The 23,547-nt window shown below is 50.5% G+C and overlaps 1 protein-coding gene across 7 annotated transcripts in view; it reads left to right on the top strand.

Annotated features, from left to right (window-relative positions):
• Positions 1-17,469, top strand: part of LRRC74A (leucine rich repeat containing 74A) — a 45,312-nt gene extending 27,843 nt beyond the window's left edge. For 2 of the 7 annotated variants that reach the window (XM_039232350.1, XM_039232346.1), the window contains exons 8-14: positions 2,255-2,340; positions 2,779-2,973; positions 6,127-6,222; positions 8,991-9,137; positions 13,099-13,206; positions 13,335-13,417; positions 15,914-16,099. In XM_039232350.1, coding sequence (XP_039088281.1) covers positions 2,255-2,340; positions 2,779-2,973; positions 6,127-6,222; positions 8,991-9,137; positions 13,099-13,206; positions 13,335-13,417; positions 15,914-15,938 — 740 coding nt within the window. In that variant the 3' untranslated portion in view covers positions 15,939-16,099. Of the gene's footprint in view, positions 1-2,254; positions 2,341-2,778; positions 2,974-6,126; positions 6,223-8,990; positions 9,138-13,098; positions 13,207-13,334; positions 13,418-15,008; positions 15,235-15,913; positions 16,100-17,342 lie in introns of those variants that run through there. The other 5 variants (XM_039232352.1, XM_039232347.1, XM_039232349.1 and 2 more) reach the window with 5 other exon arrangements.
• Positions 17,470-23,547: the final 6,078 nt, after the last annotated feature.

Here is a 23,547-nt window from a genome sequence, read left to right on the forward strand (position 1 = left end):
AGACAGATTGGGGTGCCTGGTTGGCTCAGTCGGTTAAGCATCCAACTTCAGCTCTGGTCGTGATCTCACAGTGGTGGGTTCGAGCATCGCATTGGGCTCTGTGCTGACAGCCAGCTCAGAGCCTGGATGCCTGCTTCAGATTCTGTCTCCCTCTCTCTCTGACCCTCCCCTGCTCATGCTGTCTCTCTCTCTCAGAAATTAAAAACAAACAACATTAAAGTGAGACAGATTATATTCTGTTTAATAGGGTTATCATCATACTATGTATGAGCTTCATTTATTATTATTAAAGCTATCAGTTATTCGTGACTACCAGTGGGTAGGCATCATACCAGGCATTCAACATCAATTCCTACAGCTCTGATGGGTTACCACCTCCATTGGTGCAGATAAAACAGAAGCAAGGGAAGAGTAAGTAGCCTGCTCAAGGTCACACAACTAGTAAGGGGTGAGAACAAAATTAAAATGTAAATTCTGTGACCATTGAAGAGATGGGGTGGGGGGCGCCTAAGTGGCTCAGCAGTTAAGCATCCGACTTCAGTTCAGGTCATGATCTCACAGTTCGTGGGTTCAAGCCCTGCACCAGGTTCTGTGCTGACAGCTAGCTCAGAGCCTGAATCCTGTTTCGGATTCTGTGTCTCCCTCTCTCTCTGCCCCTCCCCTACTTGTGCTCTGTCTCTCTCTCTCTGTCAAAAAATAATAATAATAATTAGAGGCGCCTGGGTGGCTCAGTCGGTTAAGCGTCTAACTTCGGCTCAGGTCATGATCTCGCGGTTTGTGGGTTCGAGCCCCGCGTAGGGCTCTGTACTGACAGCTAGCTCAGAGCCTGGAGCCTGTTTCAGATTCTGTGTCTCCCTCTCTCTCTGACCCTCCCCTGCTCACGCTGTCTCGCTCTCAGAAATAAATAAAACATTAAAATTAAAAAAAGAAGAAGCAATGGGGTGTGCAAGGCATAACTCATGTGAGGGGAGTGGCAGAGAAGAGGAAGTAGGAGTAAAGAGAATGAGGGAGGGGCACCTGGGTGGTTCAATCGGTTAAGTGTCCAACTTCGGCTCAGGTCATGATCCCACGGTTCTTGAGTTCAAGCCCCACGTCGGGATCTGTGCTGACAATTCAGAGCCTAGAGCCTACTTTGGATTCTATGTCTCCCTGTCTCTCTTCCCCTCCTCAGTTCACACTCCGTCTCTCTCTCAAGAATAAATAAACATTTAAAAGAGAGAGAGAGAGAGAATGGGAGAGAGGATGAAGGTGGGAGAAAGTTTGTTCTCAAAAGAAGATAAGGAGTCGCTCACTTCACGCAAAGTAGGTCCTGGTGGTTGACTCAGGAGACACCCACAATCAGTACACAGTGCACTGACCATGGAGAAGTAGAGTAAGGCATTTTCCTGGGCCTGAGGGCTGAGGGCCATGCCTCCCACCCAGTAAAGTTTCAGGATTGCTTCAGCCTCTTTCCAGTAGTGCCCTCAGCATATCCACCCTCCCCCAATAAAATTAACCATGGTAATGTGTTTCAACAGGATGTTTTCCCCAACCCTACGTAGCACATAAGCAAAAATATTTTGAAGTTAAAAAGTGCAACTTCTATGCTAACCAGCTTCTGGACACACCTGATGCTTTAGCACTTACCACTGATAGTGTCCCTAAAGCTCTCTGGAGCCACTTCTGCTTCCGAAGTTCTCCAGGAAAAACACATCACGTGATGTCCTGTGCCCTGCCCATCCCAACCTCCCTACCTAAATACAACCCCTGTTCTCCATGCTGTCTCTACCTAGTTTAATGATTGCATTATATTCCACCAAATAGATGTTTATTCTATACTTTACCCTTCCCTGTGAATCATGAATGTTGCTTTTATAAGTGATGCCATGATAAACACCTACCAGCACATAACTCCTCTATCCTGCGCTGTCTCCTTAGGAAGAGCCTCAGAGATGATATTGCTGTGTGAGGGGGTACACACATTCAATTAGTAGCAAAATATCTGTGACCACCTCACATTTGCCAAACAGACTGGAGCAATGTGCTTCCCACCTGCGATATATGAGTATGGTTATTTTACTACATTACTGCCAATATTGGGAATCATCTTGCAATTTTGTGTTTAAATGAATAATGGAAAAGTTACTGCCCCAGCGTTTTACTTTGAATGAGTATTGAGCAGTCCTTATTCCCCAGTGTCATGGCTATCTGTCAACTCTGAGAGGGGGTTCTCTGGGATTTTGGGGGTGCTAAGATGACTCCCTTCCTCCTCTAGCCCTCAATATAGGGCTCCAGTCACTGGATCTGAGCTGGAATCACTTCCACGTACGGGGAACTGTGGCCTTGTGCAATGGTCTCCGGGTAAGGCTCTCTCTGGCAGTGGTGTCCCAAGCCCAGTGAGGATGACCAGGGCCTCACGTCCCGCCATCTTGAACCTCTTCCTCACGACCCCATTAATGAGTGCACACTGAGCCCTCATCAAGTGCTTTCACGTTGTTAGCATCCCTCCCCGATTCCTGGACGTGCCTTTGTCTTTAGTATAAATCCTACTTCAGCAAATTCACCTTTCTGGGGCCTTGCTGTCATCTTTGGGGATACTTCAAGGGGGCAGTTTAATTAGGGGGTAAGGAGTGACCAGACTCCGACTCCCTCCCCTGGGAGGGGTCTGAGTGAACTCTCCCTCCTGGGGACCACTGAGCACCCAGTCTGGATGGCAGCAGGGGAGAGAAACCAAGGCCTCTGGGCTGGGTGAGTCACGTGCAACCTTGACGTTGGTGCTGTTCTCTCTCCTCCCTGGAGGCGAATGTAACCCTGCAGAAACTGGATCTGTCTATGAACGGCTTTGGGAACGAGGGGGCTACGGCCCTAGGGGAGGTCCTCAGACTCAACCACTCCCTGGTCTTCCTAGACGTCAGCAGCAATGACATCAGCAATGAAGGAGTTGCCAAAATCAGCAAAGGACTGGAGTTCAACGAATGCCTCAAAGTTCTGAAGGTTAAGTCTTTGCTTAAGCTGGGGATGGGCCACTGTGTGTGTGTGTCTGTGTGCATGTGTGCATACCCATGCATCTGTGTGCGTCCATGTTTCCATGGCACCCATGTGTCCACGCTTGTGCGCCTGCATCCATGTATATGTGTGTGTGCCCATGCATCTGTGTGCGTCCATGTTTCTGTGGCACCCGTGTATCCATGCTTGTGCGCCCGAATCCATGTATGTGTGTGTACCCATGCATCTGTGTGTATGCATCCACGTGTCCATGTGTGTGCATCTGTGTGTGTGCATCTATGTGTGTGTGTCTATGCATCCTTGTGTTTGTGCATGTGTGTGCATCTGTGTGTGTATCAGTGTGTATCCCTGTGTCCTTGTGTGTCCACGCATCCATGTGTGTGTATGTGTGTATTTGCGGGGGGGAGGTGATGGGTTGCATATTGCTGGAGAGAATCATTGGGAAAATTCACCTTGTGTTTCACCTGTGCAAGGTTCTTGACTGTCTCTCTCTTATAAACCTAATGTCACCCTCTGCTGTCCCCAGGCACATGTTGTCATCTCCTAACCGGTCTTCCTTCCTCCCACCTGGGTCTCCTCCAAACTTCGCTTCACACTGAAGCCAGAGTGTGTGTTTTGAGCATAAGTCTGACTTCCACCCCCACCTTCCATCTAGTCCCTGCCAGCTTAGACCCCCCACCATGGCCTCCTGTGTTCAAATCCAGTTCTCTCATCCCAGTGTGCTTCTCCAGACTCAGTTTACCTCATGCTCTCCCGTGCTGTCCAGCCATGCCTTGGGGGCTTCTTTCATCTCCCCCTCCCAGGGCTTGGCTCTCCCTGTGGCCTCAGCCTCACCTGCAGCATGTTACCCGGCCTCTCCTGCACATACCCGAGTCCCTGCCCCACCTCGGCTTGCAGCTCCAGCACCGCACCTCACGGACCCTCAGACCTCAGCTCATCCTTTCACACAGACTCGCCAGAGTCCTCCTTCTGCTCTCATTTCAGCGACTCATTGACCGTCACCTCCACTGGTGTGAGAGCTTCCTGAGAGCAAAGACTGTGGTTCTGCCCATTATCGTGCCCCTCGTGCCTAGCTTAGTGCCGGGCATATAGTAGATGCCCGATGAATGTCAACTAAATGAATGAGTGGATCCCTCTTTCATTTTAAATTGATTGGCCTATAGATGCTAATATATAACATAGAAGCTCCTGGACAATTGCAAAATGGAAGAAAGATGAGGACTTCCATTACCAGCTCCCCTTTCTGGGGCTCCTGCCGTGAGCCAGGCGCAGATCAGGTGGTTTGCTGCTTGCTCACAGCCCGACCCTCCACCGTGGGCTCCCCTAGTTCCGCCCGTCAGATGAGACCGCTGAGCCTATGTGACTTGCTCAGGTCATGCAGCTCGAGAGAGACAAGGAAGCCAGCCTTGCCAGGCTTCCTGCCGCAACTCCAAATTCCTCAAGATGTGGGGGCAATTCAGGGGGACCCAAGATATGGGGATGACTCAGGAGGACCAAAGATGTGGGGGTGCTGGTGGAGAAGGACAGGAGTTAGAAATTAGCGACAATGAGCTGTCATCGAGAGGACAGGATCTTAGAGCTGCAAAGAGGAAGTCAGATTCCCAGCATTGGAGGAACATGGTGACCATCTAGTGACAGCGAGAGTTGGGAGTGAGGCCTGGCCAGAGTGGGAGGAAGAGTAACTCAGAGAAGAGAGACTGAGGCAGTCGGTCAGGGATTCAGCCTCCGTGGAGCAGTGAAGCCAGGGAAAGTTCAGAGAGTCTGAATCTCCCAAGATTGAAAGTCTGCCTCAACAAAATGGCAACAGGGGTTTTCTCTAATTGGCGGTGCACTGGTGGTGTTTAACATTTTTTTTCCACCTCTTTTTGAATGTTTCCCATAATGACCATGTGTCATTGTTTAAATGTTTAAACGCATCATCCCATGTTTAAATATATTTAAATTTTTTTTAATGTTTAAAAGGAAAGAACAAAGTTTCATTTATTTATTTATTTTGATGCTTTAAGTAGGCTCCATACCTAATATGGGGCTCGAACTCACAACCCCAAGATCAAGAGTCACATGCTCTACTGCCTGAGCCAGGCTGGCGCCCCCCAGAAAAAGATTTAAACACATCAGACACCTCTCTCCTTTCCCTACTCTTGGAAAAATAAGGATTTCCCCAGGGAAATGAGTCAAGCAAAGGATTCCAGAAGCTAAGCCCTACAATGTCTGTGTTTTCCCTCTGGAGTCCATCAGAGCCTGGGAGACACCTGACACATGGTAGATGCTCAACGTTTTGGCTGTCCCGTCAAGAAACCACCCAGCAGAAAGCCTTCATAATGTTAACTAACATTCATTTGCTGCCTACTCTGTACCAAACACTCTTTTGAATACTTTGCTTGAATTGGTTTATTGGATCCTCAGAACAGCCCTAAGTGATAGGTACCCAGTGGCCAGACAATTAACCCCAGGCCAGAGAGCTAGTAAGCAGAGCAGCTGGGCTCCATGTCCCTTGTTAACCACTGCACCAAGCTTCAGTGGCTCCCAGCCCCGTTGGGACAATGCCCTGAGTGCTTTGCTAAGCCCACATGGTCCCTGTGATCTGGCCCATCCCGGTTCTGTGGCCTCGTTCTTGCTGCTCCTGCTCATGAAATGTTTGCTATTGCCCAGACACCTCTGCACCTTCTCACTTGCCTCCCCTTTGCCTTCTTTGGTGCATCTCATTCCCTCCTCTGGTCCTACCCCTGCTTTTTCAGACCAGAATAACCCCTATTCGTCCTCCAAGGCTTAGCTCCAGTGTCCCCTCCACTGTACCGGATGCCCCTTTCTTTGCTCCTGCAGTACCAGTGCGTACCTCTGTCCCTGCCCTCACCGCATGTCTGATGCCATGTGCTTGTTTGCCTGTGTCCCCCTCTCAACCCAGTAGCCAGCACATGACAGGCCTCCAATAAATGTTTGTTAGCTGGCTGGCTGTTTGGCTGAGCAGTGAGATGGACAGGTGGATGGATGACTGGACAAACAGAGAGACAGGTGCCTACAGAGGAGTCTGGGTGGAATATAGGAGATTACAATTTGATGGGAAGAAACAGAAGCCACTCTCTGAGCCAGGCTCTTCTATACCCAGCTTATCTTCCTTCTGTCTCGCTATTCCTCCCACAGCTTTTCCTGAACCCTGTGAGTATGGATGGGGCTACGATCCTTATCCTGTCCATTAAGAAGAACACCAAATCCAAGATGGAGGAGATTGACATTTCTGTAAGTGATTAGATTGTGGTTGCTTGCACCAGGGAGCATGCCAGGTACCACGGCCACACTGTGTTGGCAAGTGCCAACAGCTCTGTCCCTTGTGGGCCCCCACACAAATTCTCCATGCAAAGGTCACTCCTTCTGGAGTATGACTTGGCCTTCTCTTGTAGGAGTAACCATTAGTTGATAACGTTATTGTGTGAAATCATTGACCAGATCCCGAGTGGGTCTAAGAGCAGAAACACCAGAAACAAAGGTGAGAAGCCCCCAGAACAGAATTTATTCACTCCCACCTTTGGTGATGGACAGCTCTGGGTCCCAGAATGGTTCCAGAATCATAGAACTTTTCATTTTTTGTGATTGATTGATTGATTTAAAGAGCATGTGTGAGCACATGTGAGTGGGGGAGGGGCAGAGAGAGGAGGAGGAGAGAGAATTCCAGGCAAGCTTTGCACTGAAAGTGCAGAGCCCAGTGTGGGACTCGAACTCATGAACCATAAGATCATGATTTCAGCCAGAGTTGGATGCTTAACTGACTGAGCCACCCAGGCACCCCCAGAATCACAGAATTTTTAGAATCTGAGTACTAAAACATGTACAAACTTGTATTTTTATTTCATGGCTTGGCTGACTGAGTAGAATCTAAGGTTAAGACTCCTTGATGGAGGAGGAAGGCCCCAGGGGGTGACTTCGCCTGGCCAGGTATTCTTGCTTGAATCTTCAGAGAGATGATAGCTGATAATAACAATATCCTAGACCCGCCCATGATTTTCTACTGTTTCCCCCCAAAAGTGATTTTTATAGGTTCCGGCTCATTTGATCCTACTCTGGGAGGTAGGTGGAGTGCATTCATGACCTAGAGCTGTTCAAACAATATAAAGGTATTGTCTCGCCCTCCTGTAAACTAACACTCAAGATCAAGGTGGTGGCAGAGCTGGTCCCTTCAGAGGATGGTGAGGAAGAATGCGTTCTGTGTTCCTCGCAGCTCCTGGTGCTTTTCTGGTGATCTGTGGTGTTTCCTGGCTTTTTAAGAGCATCATCATGATTTCTGACACCTGATTTCTGCTTCAGATGGCACTCTCTCAGGTGCATGTCTCTCTCCGCATTCAAATGCCCCTTTGTAGAAGGACAGAGTCATATTGGATTAGGGCCCACCCTAATGACCTCATCTTGACCATCTGAACAGACCCTATTTCTGGATAAGGTCACATTCACAGATACCCAGGGATTAGGACTCCAACATCTTTTTGATGGGAACACAGTTCAACCCGTAACAAAAGCTTTTCCACACTTCCCCATTTTACATAGGAGGCAACTGAAACAGAGAGATTAGATCACTTGCCCAGGAACACATAGCAAGTGAGAAACACAACCAAGAGTAAACCCCAGGTTTCTGGCTCCTACTCCAGTACAGACTTAAAGTTCTGTGATGTTACTCTAATGCCACACAAATCTGATGTTTTGCCAAGATTTTAATGCCTTGCGATTCTATCAGTAACGATAGTTTGAAATTTTAAACCCAAGCTCCTTGGAACTTCAATAAAAAGTAAAATTTGGACTTAGATTTGCCACAGATTACAAAACATTAGAAAAACATACCTGCTTGTCTTTCCAGTTTGTTCCCTCGCCCCTTGCTCCCTGCCCCAGGCTCCTTCTTGGGCTCATGGATCTTTCTCCTTAGGGGCCCTCTCTCCACCCCCATCCTACAGCTCTGACTTTGTCCCCCTGATTCTGCCTTAGCCCCCACCCCTCCCTGCCTCTGGGTCTCGGTTACAGGTCCACATTTTGTTGACATTTGCTCTCCCTCCTTCCCCCCACCCCCAGGGCAGGGTGGAAGGCATGGAGTCAGATCAGGCACAGCCTTGGTATCTGAGGGAACATAAGAAGTGGTGCTGTTTAGGTCCCAAATGGCATACGAACCCATGGGCTGGGGTCACACTGCCATTTTACCAGCCTGATTCAGGACAGACGGGCCTGACTTAGACTTTTCCTTCTCTTTTATCATCTCTCCTGATGTAACTCTAAACAGGGTTGGAATTCCTTCACTGTACATGCTTCTAGAGCTTTCTCTAGAATATCTACAAAGCAGAATGGGATAAGCCTTCAGCCCTTTAGCTCAAGGGAATTATTTGAGGTGGCAAAAGATGCTCAGAACCACATCTGAGGAATGAAGCCGGCTGATGAAAGCAGGGAAGGCCAGGTTTGGCCAAACACTGCTTCACAGAACGTGTCTTCTCCTGTGACCTGTAGCCCAGCTCTGAGGGCACTTCCACATGGGAGGTTCCCAAGGGGTGTTGAGCCAGGACAGTGGTGTTGGAGTGAGGGATCCCTTGGAGCAGGGGACCTGCTCCAAACACCGACACTGGTGTAGAAATGGACGTTTTAGGACATATGCCCCAGGACCAGTCTCCTCATCCCGTAGCCATCTCTCATCTGTCACACGCAGACGCCCATGCTCGCCGTCTGAGCCCAGAGCTGAGCTGACCATGTGTGACAGGCTGCCGGCACTCGACTAGTACATCTGATCACAATCATGTGCAAACCTTACAATCAAATCGCAAGCCCTAGGAAAGATGAACTCTCCCAGTCTAGAAGCAGCACTGCAGAATAAGCCGGAGAAGACCAAAAAAAAACAAAAACAAAAACAAAAACAAAAAAAACAACAACAAACCTCTGCCTTTGGCTTGGATGGGGTTGCTGATCTGCAGGGGGTGGGGGTGGGGGTACAACGACGGCAACACCTTCCTCATGTTGGGTCCCCTCTCTCCCCGCCTCAGAATGTGCTGGTGTCTGAGCAGTTCATAAAAATATTGGATGGGGTGTGTGCCATCCACCCCCAGCTGGATGTGATGTACAAGGCAGTGCAAGGCTTCTCTGCCAAGAAAATGGCCCTCTTGTGGACAAACCCCATGAAACTGATCCAGGTGAGCCCTTCCTTTCCTCTCAGAGACCCCAGGGACCAGAGTCTCCCCTCCCCCGAAGCGTCTGCACAGTCCCCTCTGACAAGGAATGTCTCAGACATGGAATATTCCCTGAGGCTGTTGGGTGCCCTCAGCAGCGCTTCCCGACTCCCAGAGGAAGAGAGGACCCGGGAATGGGTGAAGAGGGAGGGGCTCGGAACAGGAAGGTTTCTACCAGCCAGGCTCCTCGCCTGCTAACTTACGACCAAAGGCAAGTCACTGTGCTCTCTGTGCCCTAGTCTCTTCACCTGGGAAGTTAGCATGACCATAGGACTCACCCCGGGAAGGCTGCTGGGAAGATCCAATTCTACAACACACAAGAAGTGCTTAGAACCATGTCTGGCCAGTAATAAGGATCCAACAAACGCTGGCTCTTTTTTTTTTTTTTAATGTTTTTATTTTTATTTGTGTGTGTGAGAGAGAGAGAGCATGAACAGGAGAGGGTCAGAGAGAGAGGGCGATACAGAATCTGAAGCAGGCTCCAGGCTCTTACCTAGCTGTCAGCACAGAGCTTGATGCAGGGCTCGAACCCACAAACTGTGAGATCATGACCTGAGTCGAAGTCGGACGCTTAACTGACTGAGCCACCCAGGTGCCCCTTTGTCGGCTCTTTCCAAGAGCCAGTAAGGATGCCAAGACACCCCTGTGGTGAGAACAGCTTTGGTGGCTTCAGCTAAAGAGGGACCCTCAGATCCTTTATACCTAGTGGTGACCTGGCCCTGGCTCTCATCTTAGATCACAGGAAGCATGGAAATGAAAAACCAGACAATTCTAGAGCTTCCAGGGAGCCCCTCTGCTCTGACCACCTCACAGCGTAGCACCCAGGCCAGGCTGGTATTCCCACTCCTGGCTCTCACTGGAGGCAGAGTTGACAAGGCTGCTGGATGCAGACCGGTTGCTCCTGGGGTGATACCATACAATGTAGGTTCTAGGGGACGTGTGCCGCTGGGGCTGCTTCCTGCCCCTTGGTCGGTCGGCTCTGTGCCTCAGTTTCCAGGATGAAACAGAAGAGCTCTGCATGACAATTACTGGTTTTATTTTTAATTTTTTAATTTATTTCTGAGAGAGAGACAAACACACACACACAGTGTGAGCAGGGGAAGGTCAGAGAGAGAGACGCACAGAATCTGAAGCAGGCTCCAGGCTCTGAGCTGTCAGCACAGAGCCCAACATGGGGCTCAGACCCACAAACTGTGAGATCATGACCTGAGCCGAAGTCGGACGCTTAACCGACTGAGCCACCCAGGCGCCCCAACAACTATTGTTGTATGGAAAGTTCTAGAAGGCAAGGGGGGGTATCAAGTACCTTTACAAGTAAGATGACATCAGATGGACCTAAGGGGACACCTGTTTTGCAAGGGGAGCAGGATGCTGCAGGGAATAGGAATGGAGTTCTTGGATGCAAAGCAAGGGCCCTACACCTGCTGAACACAGCATAGACATCTCTAGGGATCCCATAGGAATCTCAGATTAGAAACCAAACTGGATATGTGACGTAAAATATAGTCCTTTCCCTCGGGACGGGTGACAATCTGGTTGGGGAGATGGGAGAAATGCGGTAACTTCTCATAGAAAGCATCATATGATGAATAATAAATGAGTGACCAAGGCAACAAATATCATCTGAATCCAGATTAGAGGCCACTGTTTGCAAACAGAAAGGGACACGTCCTGGGGAAGGGTCTTGAAGAGCAGAAAGGATTCAAGTGTGTGACAGGGCCAGGGAGAGAGTTCTGGGGCGACGGTCCCCACCAGCAGAGGAGCAGAGCAGGGAGCACACGGTGCACTTGGGAGATGGGAACAGAGCCATGTGGTTCCAGGCTCCTGCAAAGCCTGGAGGTCAAGGCTGCACAGGGAGGCTGGGGCTGGATGTGGTGGTCCTCAGGTTCTAGGCTCAGTGCTGGGGGTGGATTCCACAGGGAGCAGGGAGTCAGCCGCCGTTGCTGAGTGGTGGGGAAGGTGAATCCAGCACGATCAGGGAATAATAATAGCCTTTCAGGCAATGGGAAGGGAAATAAGCTGAAGGGGGCAAATATGAGAGCAAGAATGCTAATGAGGGCACTATGGTAGCATTCTGGGTGTGCTATCTAGTGTTCTAGAATGGTGCCTTGCCTGAGGGTGGCCATGGAAGTGGAGGGTCAGGTGTAGGAGGCCCCCTATGGAGCACCTCCGGGATTTGGTGAATGGTTGGACACATGATGCATGTGTGCGAGTGTGAGTGTGCGTGTGTGTGTGTGAGAGTGCTGGGAGAACGGAGGCCTGTGATGATACGAGAGAGCCAAAGGTAACTCCAAAAGGTCAAGCCCAAGGGACTAAAATAAAGGTGGTGACACTGCCAGCCACAGGGAGGTCCTCTGTAGCCCCACCCTCTCCTCCTGCCCCTCCCCCCTGGTTCTTGGAAATTCACCCCCACTAGATTCCACCCCCCTCCCCGTTTCTCTTCACCAGCTCTCACTCAGCTCCAGGCCTGTGCACATGCAGGTTCCTCTGCCTGGAACAGCCTTCCACATGTCCTCAGTGTCGTGCTCATTCCTACTCTTTCTCTAGGTCTCTATTCTAGTTCACTTCCTTGGGCAACCCTCCCAGATTCCCTAGTCAGGAGTAACTCCTGAACTCCTCCAGGCCAGGAGCTACATTGGGTCTTACCACTAGCACCTACTGATCAAATGCTCCTACTGATCAAAGCTCTTTCTGCTGACCACACAATTCACTCTAGCTAGGTTAAGCAAAGAGGGATATATTACTGGAGACAGACCACAGAAACATTGGAGGGGCTGAAGAAACAGAGTCTTGGTTTAGGTTCCAGAAATGGCTCCGCAGACACCTCACATGAGCTCCCAGGATGGCTGCTGCTTCTGCTGTAATCAGGAGGCTGCCCAGTGGGGAATCACCCACTGAATCAGGACCACCTCCACAGCCGCCCATGGCCTGCTCTCCACAAGTCAGACTTCTCACACAAGCCTTGCCCATTCTGACCCCTAGCTGAAAGGGGATTTGGGGAATGTGGATTTTTAGCTCTGTAGCGCCTGCATTATAGAGACGTGTGCTGTGGAGGAACGGCAGGCATGTCGAGGGCCCACCCGTGGCGTCTGCCACAGCACTTACTACTGTTGGCGGGATCGAGCTGACAGAGGTTCACCTTGGATGTGTTGGACTGAGGTGCCAGTGGGTAACGGCATAGCCTTGCAAGCAGCTGTTGAGGATGCAGAAGTAGAGTCACCCCAGGAGGAGAGGCAGTGCACCCCAGAGTAGGAAGTGTGGGGAGAAAAGAACAGGGGACCAAGGACTGGTCCCTAAGGGACTCCTCCATGAGCAGGATGTCCACAGCAATATCTATTATACAGCTGGGCCTTGGTAACTTTTTGAGAGTTGGAGGGGAAGAGAAACAAAAAGATACTTTAAAAGGACCCCAAAAGAATGTTTTAATGATATTGAAAAGATGTTCACATGTATTAGTATAGTGTATTTTATAAAACAGCATGTACAATAGACAGACAATGGATGGATGGATAGATAGGTAATAGATTATAGATAAGTGATAGAGGATAGATAGATAGATAGATAGATAGATAGATAGATAGATAGATAGATAGATGAATGGATGGAAATAACAGCATAGACTCTAATCCTTCCCTGTTTGGAGCCGCTCAGAGATCCTGCTCAGTGGTGGGGAGCTCCTGGAGACGGGGCGAACCCGCAGAACCATCAATGCCTCAGTCTGTGCAAGGCTCTTGATCTTAGGTGACCGCTAACACATGGGAAACTCAAGCTTTAGAGTCTCCCTTCTTACACCTCCCCCCTCATGCCAGGTCTGGGAGCCTAGGCCCCCCTTTGGCTGAAGGAGGTTGGGGGTGGGGATGGGGTGGGATGTTAATAGATGTTACAAAGTCAAGTGTTTGCTTCTGGTGTCTCTGGCTTCTCTCAGAGCTACGCGGACCAGCACCAAATCACGGTCATAGACTTCTTCAAGAACTTGAACCCTAAGGGAACAATGACGATGTCTGTGGGTGACTTCCGGAAAGCTATGATACAGGTGTGCAGAACCCTAGTGACAATAGCCAGTGTGTGTGTGTGTGTGTGTGTGTGTGTGTGTGTGTGTAGGCCTGGGGAGGGGTAGGCAGGGGGCCCCATTGACTTCGCATGTTCCATCCACTTCCTCAGCAGGACAAGGTCCCTATAAACCGGTACCAAGTCAGGGAGCTGATCAAGAAGCTGGATGGGAAGGCAGGCATGGTGAACTTCAGGTCAGTCTAGGCCCAGCGGCCATCTCAGCCTGCTTCCGCCCCAGACAAGCCCCCAGTTCTCTATAAGGTGCCCAGGGAGGTGGACCTGAGCTCCAGGGGCCACCCCATCTGCATTCGATCAGGTACAGTGTCCCCTGGAGCAGGGGCCACGCCCTCCCTGGGCTCCAAGGCCCCACTGTCTGCCCACCTCCTCAACTTCCGATTCACCCTCCAAGCAGAGCTTCAGCCTCAACTGTGTGCTGTTGGCTGTGGGGCCAGGTTCTGGGGATGCAGTGTCACAGCCAAAGAAAGGTGACACAGCAGAGCACGTGGTCAGGCCCTGGCATGGTGAGAGGTGTGTGCCTGGTACCCGGGTAGCCCAAACAGGAGGATCACTCAGGCAAGAACCAAGTACAGAAGCGTGAGCCTCGTGTGCATTGGGGCCACTCAGCTCTGCTGTGGCCCAGGGGCTGATGCCGTTGGGGCTGAGGCTCAGTTCCTCAAAGAGACAGGGAAGGGCCTGTATAACAGTAAGAACTGTAAGAACACCTGTGAGCCGCTACCTCGGGCCAAGTACTCTGCAGAGCCCCAAACCTGCGCAGGCGCCTGGCGCTGTCGTCCCCCATATGTGGCCCAGGTGCCTGGCACTGTCGTCACCTGTACTCAGTGAAGGATGAAACTGAGCTTTAGAGAAGGGAAGCATGGAATCTCAGTGCTCGAAGACAGACAGGGGCAGCTGTGGCCTTGAACCCAGGTCCATGGGGCTCCAGAAGCTGCTCCACTGTGCTAGACCTCCTCTCCAAGGCCACAGTACCCCACTGGGCCTGAGGGTTGGGCTCCCATCTGGTCCTGCACCTCTACTTGTGATGCCCTTAGGGAGCTCTATCAGAGGGACCCCCCCCCCTCTGGTCCTGCCCCACAAGCCTCCCCACCCCGTACCTCTGTTCTGTGCCCTGCTCTGCACTTCCCGTGGGGAGAGGCCAGGGCAAAGACAGGAAGGGCAGCCTGACCCATCTGCACGCCTTGCTTCCAGTGAGGGGACAGCTCTGCACAGGGCTCTGAGTCTCCACGTCTTTAGAATGGGGTATAACCACAGCACCCGAGAGGGGTTGTAAGGATCGAGTAGGGACAATGTGCGCAAGAGGCTGGCACATGTCACCCAGCAAGGGGGCCCTTTCTGAAGATGGCTCAGGCTTGCACGTCCCCCACGCTGCATCTCTGTCCTGAGACCTCCCCACCCCCCCTCCCTAAAGGGGACAATCTTCTTGTTCCTTGGGAAGCTGGTGGGAAGTGGCCCAGGCAGAGGCCAAGAGACCAGGTCCCGGTCCAGCAAACCCTTCAGCGTTGCAGATGAGGTCAAGTGGCCATCAAGAGGCAACACTGGAGCCTGGGGCCCTGCATCTTGGGAACTAGGTGTGGGGGGGGGTCCCTCGCAGGCACCTCAAATTGTCCCTCAGCTCTATTCTGATTGAAGAGCAGAGTGGTCATTTTTATTGTCGAATGAAGTTTTTATTTTCACTTTTGTTGCAAATATATTTACTTGTAAAAATTCTCAGTCCACAGAAGTATAGCAAGAAGAAAGTGAAGGTTCTCTTTTATCTCTTCTCCACAGTACACACTGCCTCCCGTGAACAATCTCAGTGCACATTTCCATGCCTTTCCCGTATCTTACAGTCAAGTGTGCATGTGTGAGTGCACACGTGAATGTGTGTAGTATGGTGGTTTAAAACATGGGCTCTGAGGCCAGACCACTGAGTTCCAAGCCCAGCTCCACTCCTGTGCGTGTCACCCAATCTCCTTGGGCTTCAATTTCCTCATCTGTACTATGGAGCTAATAATAGTACCCATGGCATTGGAGTTTTTGAGGAGTGAATGGATTAATGGCGCCCATTAATCTAGACAGCATTTAGAGCGTTACCTGGCATGTGGTAGGCTCGGTGTACACATATGTTTTATTATATATTATTTTACCCTCACACTCACAAACACACAATTTCTTATTTATCATAAATAGAATCGTGTCTCACGTTCTCTGAATATGCTTTGCCTTCCCGTATGTCTTGGCAATCTTTCCATGTTTGTACATTTAGATCCATCTCAGTCTTTTTTAACTGCTGCGTGCTATTTCATAGCACAGAAGTCTCCTTATTTAATCTCACTGTTATGGACGTTTAAATTATTTCCATTGTTTTGCTACCACAAATAATACTGTGACCGGCATCCGTTTGTAGATAGTGTTTACGCACACGTTTCTGTGACAGGGGCTCGGTGGAGCGGATCCAGGGCAATCACTGGGCCAAAGGGTGTGCACATTCTAAATTTCAATCGACTGCTAAACCCTTGCCAATCCCTTCAATCTTCCACCCCCTCCCTGAGCCGACACCAAAACTTACCCACCTTCAACCCTCTGCCGCGATGGGTTTACAAATGGTCCTACTTGGATTTGAGTCTGCCTAAACACCTCCTTCAGTCAGAGGGCATTGGCACTCAGCGTTGTCCCCTTACCTTTCAAACCAGTTTCCTAAAAAAGGTGAAGCCGTAGTAGCAACAAGTCTGGTCTGGAAAGAAGTCCCCCACGACAGAGAGGTCCTGGCAAGTCGACTGGTGGCATGGAGGAGGCGAAGATCTGTTCTGAAACCTCCATAGGCAAACACCAAGGCCGGACTGTGAGTGAGCCAATAAAGTCTGGCCGGGTTCCCACGCCTCTGGGCTGCTGGTGGAGTGCCCCCCCCCCCCCATCCTCCCCCCCACCAGCTGGAGCAGCACCCTCTGGTTTTAGCGACCAGCAGGGGGCGCATCCTTGGTGGCCCTGGTAGGAGGGGCGAAGACAAATTGGGAATTGCAACGGGGTTGCTAGGCAGCAGGAAAAGAGCAGTTGGAGGAAGATCAGTGCACAAAGGCAGTCATCCTAGTAAATACAAACTGTATCAGGGAGAGAGATTTCTGAGGCGCGGGAGAGGCAGCGGCAGAGGGAACAGATGCTCAGGAACAAGGACGGAGGTCCTTTAGAAGCAAATGCTGAGGGGTCAAGTGGAGAGAGCCCAGGATGGGAGACAGAGAGACCCGGCATGTAGTCACAGCCCAGCACTACCTCGCCACCCCACCTCGGAGCCTTATGCTTCCATCTGAAAAAAGTAGGACAGCTGAGATGAAGGCTTCCCAATCTGTCCTGGGAATCTACTGTTCTACATTTCTTTTTAAAATTCCTTGGGAGCTAATGAGACATGAATTGCTGAGCATAAGAGCAGGGATAGGCAAGGACAGTGTGCGCAGAGCAGGTGCGGGGACAGGTACCTTAAAGGGTTCTCATTAACCTTGCCAGTAGTCTTTGTGGATGAACAAGGGCAGGAACTGAATCGTGCATCTCTGTACCACCGCACGGTGCCTGACACATAGAAGATGCTCAATAAAGACCTATGGAATGAACTAACACATTCACTTGGCAATTGTTTGGGGCAAGTGGTGGAAAACTGGGAAAGTCTGGGAGTAACCAGGAACCGACACTTTAGAGCCCTGATGTGTGCTGAAGTGTGATGAGTGACGGAACAGCATCTAGGAACCCAGTCACTGCCTTTGGGTTTCCCTTGCCTTTGCCAGGGGTGAAGAGACCGAGACACCTCTGCACGTGTGGCAGAATCATTACTTGAAATAATTTATGTCCCCTCCCTGCAGTGCATTTTCCCCTTTCCGCTCCTTATTCAAGGTCTTAGCCTGAGGTTGAATTCCCATTAGTTGGGTGATATAGGGGCTCAGAGTCAAACTTAGGATCATAAAAGAAAATAAAGAAATGCAATAAGGGGTTTGTGGGCTGAAACTCACATCTCTCGTGCTTGTGATGTCTTTGCTCTGACACCACAAATAAATCGAGTCCCCTTAAAATCAGGAGCCATGTCTTTTAAGTTTATTATAATCTATAAATTTCCCCACAAAGTCTCCTATCCGGTAGCTGCTGGTGTCTGGGTAGCATCCTGAGGATTATGAAGCCAGGGAGTATCAAAACTTGTGGACTATGTTATGTATCAATAAAAACAGCAAAGTTTTCTGGAGATGCTTTTAATCCATCTCTTGCATAAACACCTGAGGCAGCAATTTTCGGATCAAATGTTGTTTTTTGTTTGGGTAGCTTCGGGGAAATTGTGGAGATATAAGAAAGCTAAAATCCACCCCCCTTGCCCCCGACCCTTCAGGCCATCCCTCGATGCTACCAACCCCAAGTAAGTGAAGAATGACCAAGCCAAAACCTGCCCATAACAGTCTGGGAACCTTCCTGAAGTTGGAGTAATTCCTGCTAGTGGCCACTAGGTGTCAGGTCAGCTTCAAATTCCTGGTGAACACACGGCTTCCAGATCTTTGCAGACCGCTTTGCAACCTTTGCACTGTGATCTCCCAAACTCCTGCCCACCACCCCCTAAAAGCGTGACGTGAAATCTGAGCCCTGAAGCGTCCAGCAACCCGGCACTTGGGCAAACCTCTCCAAGGCTCAGTGTCCTCCTCGTGAATTGAGGTTTCTAACAGCGAACTTTGCACCCATGCTGTGAGGCAGAAAAATCAGGGGCTGGCGGGTAAAAACTCCATAAACAGTCCATTCCCTACCCCAGCCAGTTCACCCTGGAGCCGGGCAAGACCACAGGAGGAGATAGTGCTTCATTTGGGTAGGACTGCTCGAGGAACTCATCCTCTGACAATCAGCTTGCCAAGTCTGGGGCCTGGTGGGCACCTGCAAGCCCAAGATGGAGGTAGAGGAGCCTTGCAAAGCAGGGGAGGCCAGCAGGTCAAAATGACCCGGAGGCATTGGACTACATGCCCAGCACTGAAGGAGGTCGGGCTGCAACCCAGGGAATCGGCAGCCTGGCTGTGCCCCTCCTCACCTGCCCTAACTCGGTTAGCTTCATACACAAACTTTTTGCTCTGCACAGAAACTCTGTGCAGGAGATGTTTATTATCCTCATTTGACAGTTGGGGAGTGGCGGCATGGAGAAGTTAAGCATCTTACTCAAGATTTCTTACTGGTAAGTGGGGAAGCTGAGATTGAGACGCTAACAATATCACTCTGGCTCCCTGCCCCTCTATGCCTTCCATGCAGCAGTACCATGTCAAGACAGGGGAGTTTAAATGCACTTACTCTGTCTACACGGGATCTACAACAGAGTGAGGAATAAACGGAATAGCAAGCATGAGCTTCAGGCCAGGAGGGAGGCAAAGGCAGAAGGTAATGTTCTAGTGTGGCTGATTTCTCAAGGTCAGGTTGTCAGACCCTGCCTGCTCCTGGGTTTGCTCAGAAATCGTGCTGGGGAGGTAGGCTGGGAGCACGGAAGGAAGCACATGGAAAGCTCTGTGCACCCGCGTCATAAAACAGTTAAGCATACAGGCTCTGGCACCGGACATTTTGAGGCTTGAATTCTGCCTGGCTTTCCCACTTACCAGCTCTGTGACTTTGAGCAAGTCCCTCAACCTTTCTGAAGCTCAGTGTCCTCATCTGTAAATAGAAATGATACTGGCATCCCCTCCCCCACAGGGTTGCTGTAAAGATTTAATGAAATTGTGCTCGTGAAACACGGAGCCCAAGGCCTAGCATACAATAAATGCTTCTTAGAAGGATGACCTCATCACAGCGGCTTTCCCTTCCGAGAGGGTGGGGGGAGGGGAGGCCTAGGTCCAGCAGGGCACAATAGGGGCCACACTAAGTGGCCATCTCTGCAATATCCAAGTCCTGGGCCTTTGAAACACATGGGAAGCATTCTCATCTCAGGCTTTGGTTTAAGGCTTGCATAAAATCAAAAGAATTTGTCCAGAATCTTAAGAATTGGAGAGGGGGAGGGCCAGGGACAAAGAGTATCACATGGGCAACGCAGGGGACACAGTAAAGATCAGGCATTTTTCTTGGCCGCTGAGGTCCGAACCCCCCTTCCTGGGCTGGGAATGCCTCGCCTTGGGGGAGGGGCAGCTGTGACTCACAGCCTGCAGGCAGCCAGACGGACATAGGATCACACCTACACCAGACACCGACTCTTGGAACGAATCAGGAACTAGTGTCCCACAAAACCAAGGGCCACGGCGAATTCTCGGCTCACAGCCGCAACACCGCGGCTGCATGCGTGGCCTCGGAGCGGTGGCGAGACTGAGGCAGGAAACACAGGCAAATGAAAAATCCAATTCCCTTCCTGCCTCCAGCCCGCTAACAAGTCATTGAAACCGGCAGTGACCTTCTGCTAGGAGCTCAGCTGCCTCAATGCTGACACTTTGCCAAATGCAAAAGGCGGTCTTAGCCTACCTACCGGCCAGGATCCTGTAAGTCTACTTTAACATATAACGATTACTTTGGAAACTTCCTTTATCTCAACCCCCCCCCCCCATACATGTTAGCAATCATCCTCCAAGCATATGGCCCGCACACATCTGAAGGGTCTCATGACTGTTTACTGAACAGTAATAAGTAACCTTTTCCTAAACAGCAGCCAGTGCCCTCAAAGTCCTGGAAACCTTGGGGGGATTTTTTGTTTTTGTTTTTGTAACATTTTTTATTTATTTCTGAGAGAGAGAGAGAGACATCACGAGCAGGAGAGGGTCAGAGAGAGAGGGAGACACTACATCTGAAGGAGGCTCCAGGCTCTGAGCTAGCGGGCAGCACAGAGCCTGACGTGGGGCTCAAACCCACGAACCATGAGATCGTGACCTGAGCTGAAGTCAGCCACTCAACCAACTGAGCCACCCAGGTGCCCCTTGGAAACCTTGTTTTGAAAACTCCTCAGAGTCTTATGCTACCTCTAACCCCCTCCCAGCCTGAAGGAATATAATCAGTCACCTGTCACAACCCCAGCGCAGCTCCTTCTCCACAGGTTCTGTCCCTGTGCTTTAATAAAACCACCTTTTGGCACCAAAGACGTCTCAAGAGTTCTTTCTTGGCCATTGGCTCCAGACCCCAACATTTCCACATCAGCACTGGGGGGATTGGCTGGGATACAGAGCCCACACTCGGGGGTGCGCTGCAGGGCTGCTGTGTGGCCACGGTGGCAAACTGCGGTGTCCTCAAGGGAACAGGCTGCCTTGCCAAGCGGGGGCTCTGGATTGGGTTTGTTTTGATTTGTTTTGTTTGAAGCAAAAGAAAACAATGATTGGCAAGGCAAGCCTGCGCCCTAAAGCCTGGCTGCAGACCAGTGGCCTTGAACTACAGGAAGGGAACAGTTCTCCTTCAGGAAGCAGACATCCTGGAGGGGGAGGGGAACTGGGAGGCCCAGCGGTGCCTTGTAAGGAGGGTCAGAGGTATGACCCTGGGAAGACTGCTTTTGCTGTTTTGGCCCCCACCTTAGGGAGTCTGTGGATGAGCTGGAGGAGGGGACCAGCTGGCTGCTATGGTGCGCACATGCGCGCACGTGTGTGTGTGTGTGTGTGTGTGTGTGTGTGTGTACCTGTGTTGTAGTGTACTCAAGGTCTTTCTCCCAGTTCCTACTACCAAGCCTTAAAAACCCTTGGGGGCCATGTTCATAGCAGCACTCTCAACAATAGCCAAATCATGGAAAGAGCCTAAGTGTCCATCAACGGACGAATGGATCAAGAAGATGTGGTTTATCTATACGATGGAATACTACACGGCAATGAGAAAGAATGAAATCTGGCCATGTGTATGTAGCAACATGGATGGAACTTGTGGGTGTTACGCTGAGCGAAATAAGTCAGAGAAGGACAGATACCATATATTTGCATGTATAGGAGGATTAGGAGGAACTTAATGGAGGACTGTGGGGAGAAGAAGGGAAAAATTAGTGGGGAAGAGGGAGGGAGGCAAACCATGAGAGACTCTTGAATGCCGAGAACAAACTGAGGGCTAATGGGGGTCAGAGGGGAAGGAAGGGAGGTGATGGGCATGGATGAGGGCACTTGTGGGGATGGGCACTGGGTGTTATATGGAAACCAACTTGACAATAAACTATTGAAAAAAAAAACCCTTGGAGGCCAACCCTGAGGGCCTGATTAAGCATTTGGCTCCTCTTTTTCTAATGTTTATTTATTTTTTTGAGAGAGAGACAGACAGAGCACAAGCACAGGAGGGGCAGAGAGAGAAGGAAACACTGAATCCAAAGCAGGCTCCAGGCTCTGAGCTGTCAGCACAGAGGCCAATGCGGGGCTTGAACTCACAAATCGTGAAATCATGACCTGGGTTGAAGTCAGACACTTAACTGACTGAGACACCCAGGAGAGGCGGGTGTGGGCCCTTGATTTCAGCTCAGGTCCTGGTCTCAGGAACGTGGCTGGAGCCCTCGTGGGGCTGAGTGCTGATAGCATGGAGTTTTCTTGGGATTCTCTCTCCCTCTCTCTCTGCTTCTCTCTCTCTCTCTCTCAAAATAAACATTTATCAAAAAGAAGAGTCTCATTTTAAAACATAATTTTAAAATAATTTTAAGAACCCTTGGAATTTCCTGAGTAGCCAATCTTCATTATGCTAATGAGGCGACGGTGGGTGGGATGCTGGTAGTTGGGAAAGAGGTGGTTAGAGATGTAGTTCAATCACGTAGCAGTGTGCAATCCTGCCTCCCTAGCCTAACTCCAGTGGAAAGTCTGGACAGTGAGCTCAGGGGAGCTTCTTGGGAGATGAGCACCTGGAAGTCCTGAGGTGGGAGGGCATGGAGGCTCTCTGCCCCCCTTGTTAGGGCTTGCCCTGCCCACAGCTCCATTTGCCTGACCCGGAGCCAGATCCTTTCTCATAAACTGTAATCATAAGTATAGCACTTTCAGAGAGTTCTGTGGCTTGTTCCAGTGAGTTACCAAGCCCATGGGGGTCCTGGGACCTTCTCTAGTTGTGGCTGGCAGATCAGAAGTGCAGCTACAAGGGGAACCCCCCTGCAGCTGGCATCTAAAGTAGTCTGTAGGGGACTGAGCCCTTCACCTGTGGACTCCAAAGCTCACTCTAGTGCTGCCCAAGGTATGATGGAAATGGAGCACGTGTACACAAGTGCGTGCTCGTATTTGAATTACGGAGCATGGTATGTGTACCCAACTATGCCCATGACGGGGGCATGGGGGTTCTGGGCAGCTCAGTCAGTTAAACGTCTGACTTCAGCCCAGGTCATGATCTCACAGGTCGTGATCTCACGGTTTCTAAGTTCCAGCCCTTCTTTGGGCTCTGAGCTGACAGCTCAAAGCCAGGAGCCTGTACTTCCCTCTGTCTCTCTGCCCCTCCCCTGCTCATGCTCAGTCTGTCTCTGTCTCAAAAATAAACATTTAAAACTTTTAAATATGTCCATGACCAACAAGAGGGTGTCTGTGCCCAACAAGAGGGGCTTACCTGTGTACTAACCCCCCCAGAAAGGATGAAAGCAAGAAAAGATACTTTCTTGCAGCAACCTAACGGCCAAAGCACGTCACTCTCGGCTTGTACCTCTCCTGGCTAAACCTCCGATTTCCCAGCAGAGGGCGCTCCAACCTCACAAACCCTCCATCTCCGAAAGCTTCCGCTCTATTAGGCGGGGCGGGGTAAGTAGAGAAAAAGAAACCAGAACCGCAGACTGGCTCCGGAAAATCAAATTCAGACGAAAAGGGCAGCGGTGCAACCGGCTTCAGCGGTTCCACCTGCCTGGAGAGCAAGTGTCTCCACCCCAGAGCAGGTCCAGGTTCTGCAGGGGCTGAGCTCTACGATCTGGGGGACCTCTTTAAGAAATAAAAAATCACAGGGGTGCCTGGGTGTCTCGGTCGGTTCAGTGTCTGACTTTGGCTCAAATCATGACCTCGCAGTTTGTGGGTTTGAGCTCTGCTTTAGGCTCTGTCCTGACAGCTCAGGGCCTGGAGCCTCTTTCAAATTCTGTGTCTCCCCCCTCTCTGCCCTTCCCCAGCCTATGCCCTGTCTCTCAATAATAAAACCGTTTAAAAAAATTTTTTTTAAAGAAATAAAAAATTACAAATACAATAGGAGGTATAGGAAGTGGATGTTTATTTAGAATGAGGAAAAAAAATCACAACATAGGGCACATTTTCTAAAAGACTCTGCCTGCATCTCTTCCAGCAGTGACCAGACGGCCTGGGAATGGGGCAGCCCAGCTAGTCTCCTGAGCCCATCCTGCCAGAAAACAGGCTAGAATCAGCTCCAACGGTTCTGCCTGTGGGCCAGCAGCCTGCCTAGGGCTCCTCCCCCCCCACCCCCATTCTCTTCCCACCAGTCC

The sequence above is a fragment of the Hyaena hyaena genome, unplaced genomic scaffold, assembly GCF_003009895.1.
Source record: "Hyaena hyaena isolate Hyena2069 unplaced genomic scaffold, ASM300989v1 scaffold_65, whole genome shotgun sequence".
NCBI lineage: Eukaryota > Metazoa > Chordata > Mammalia > Carnivora > Hyaenidae > Hyaena > Hyaena hyaena.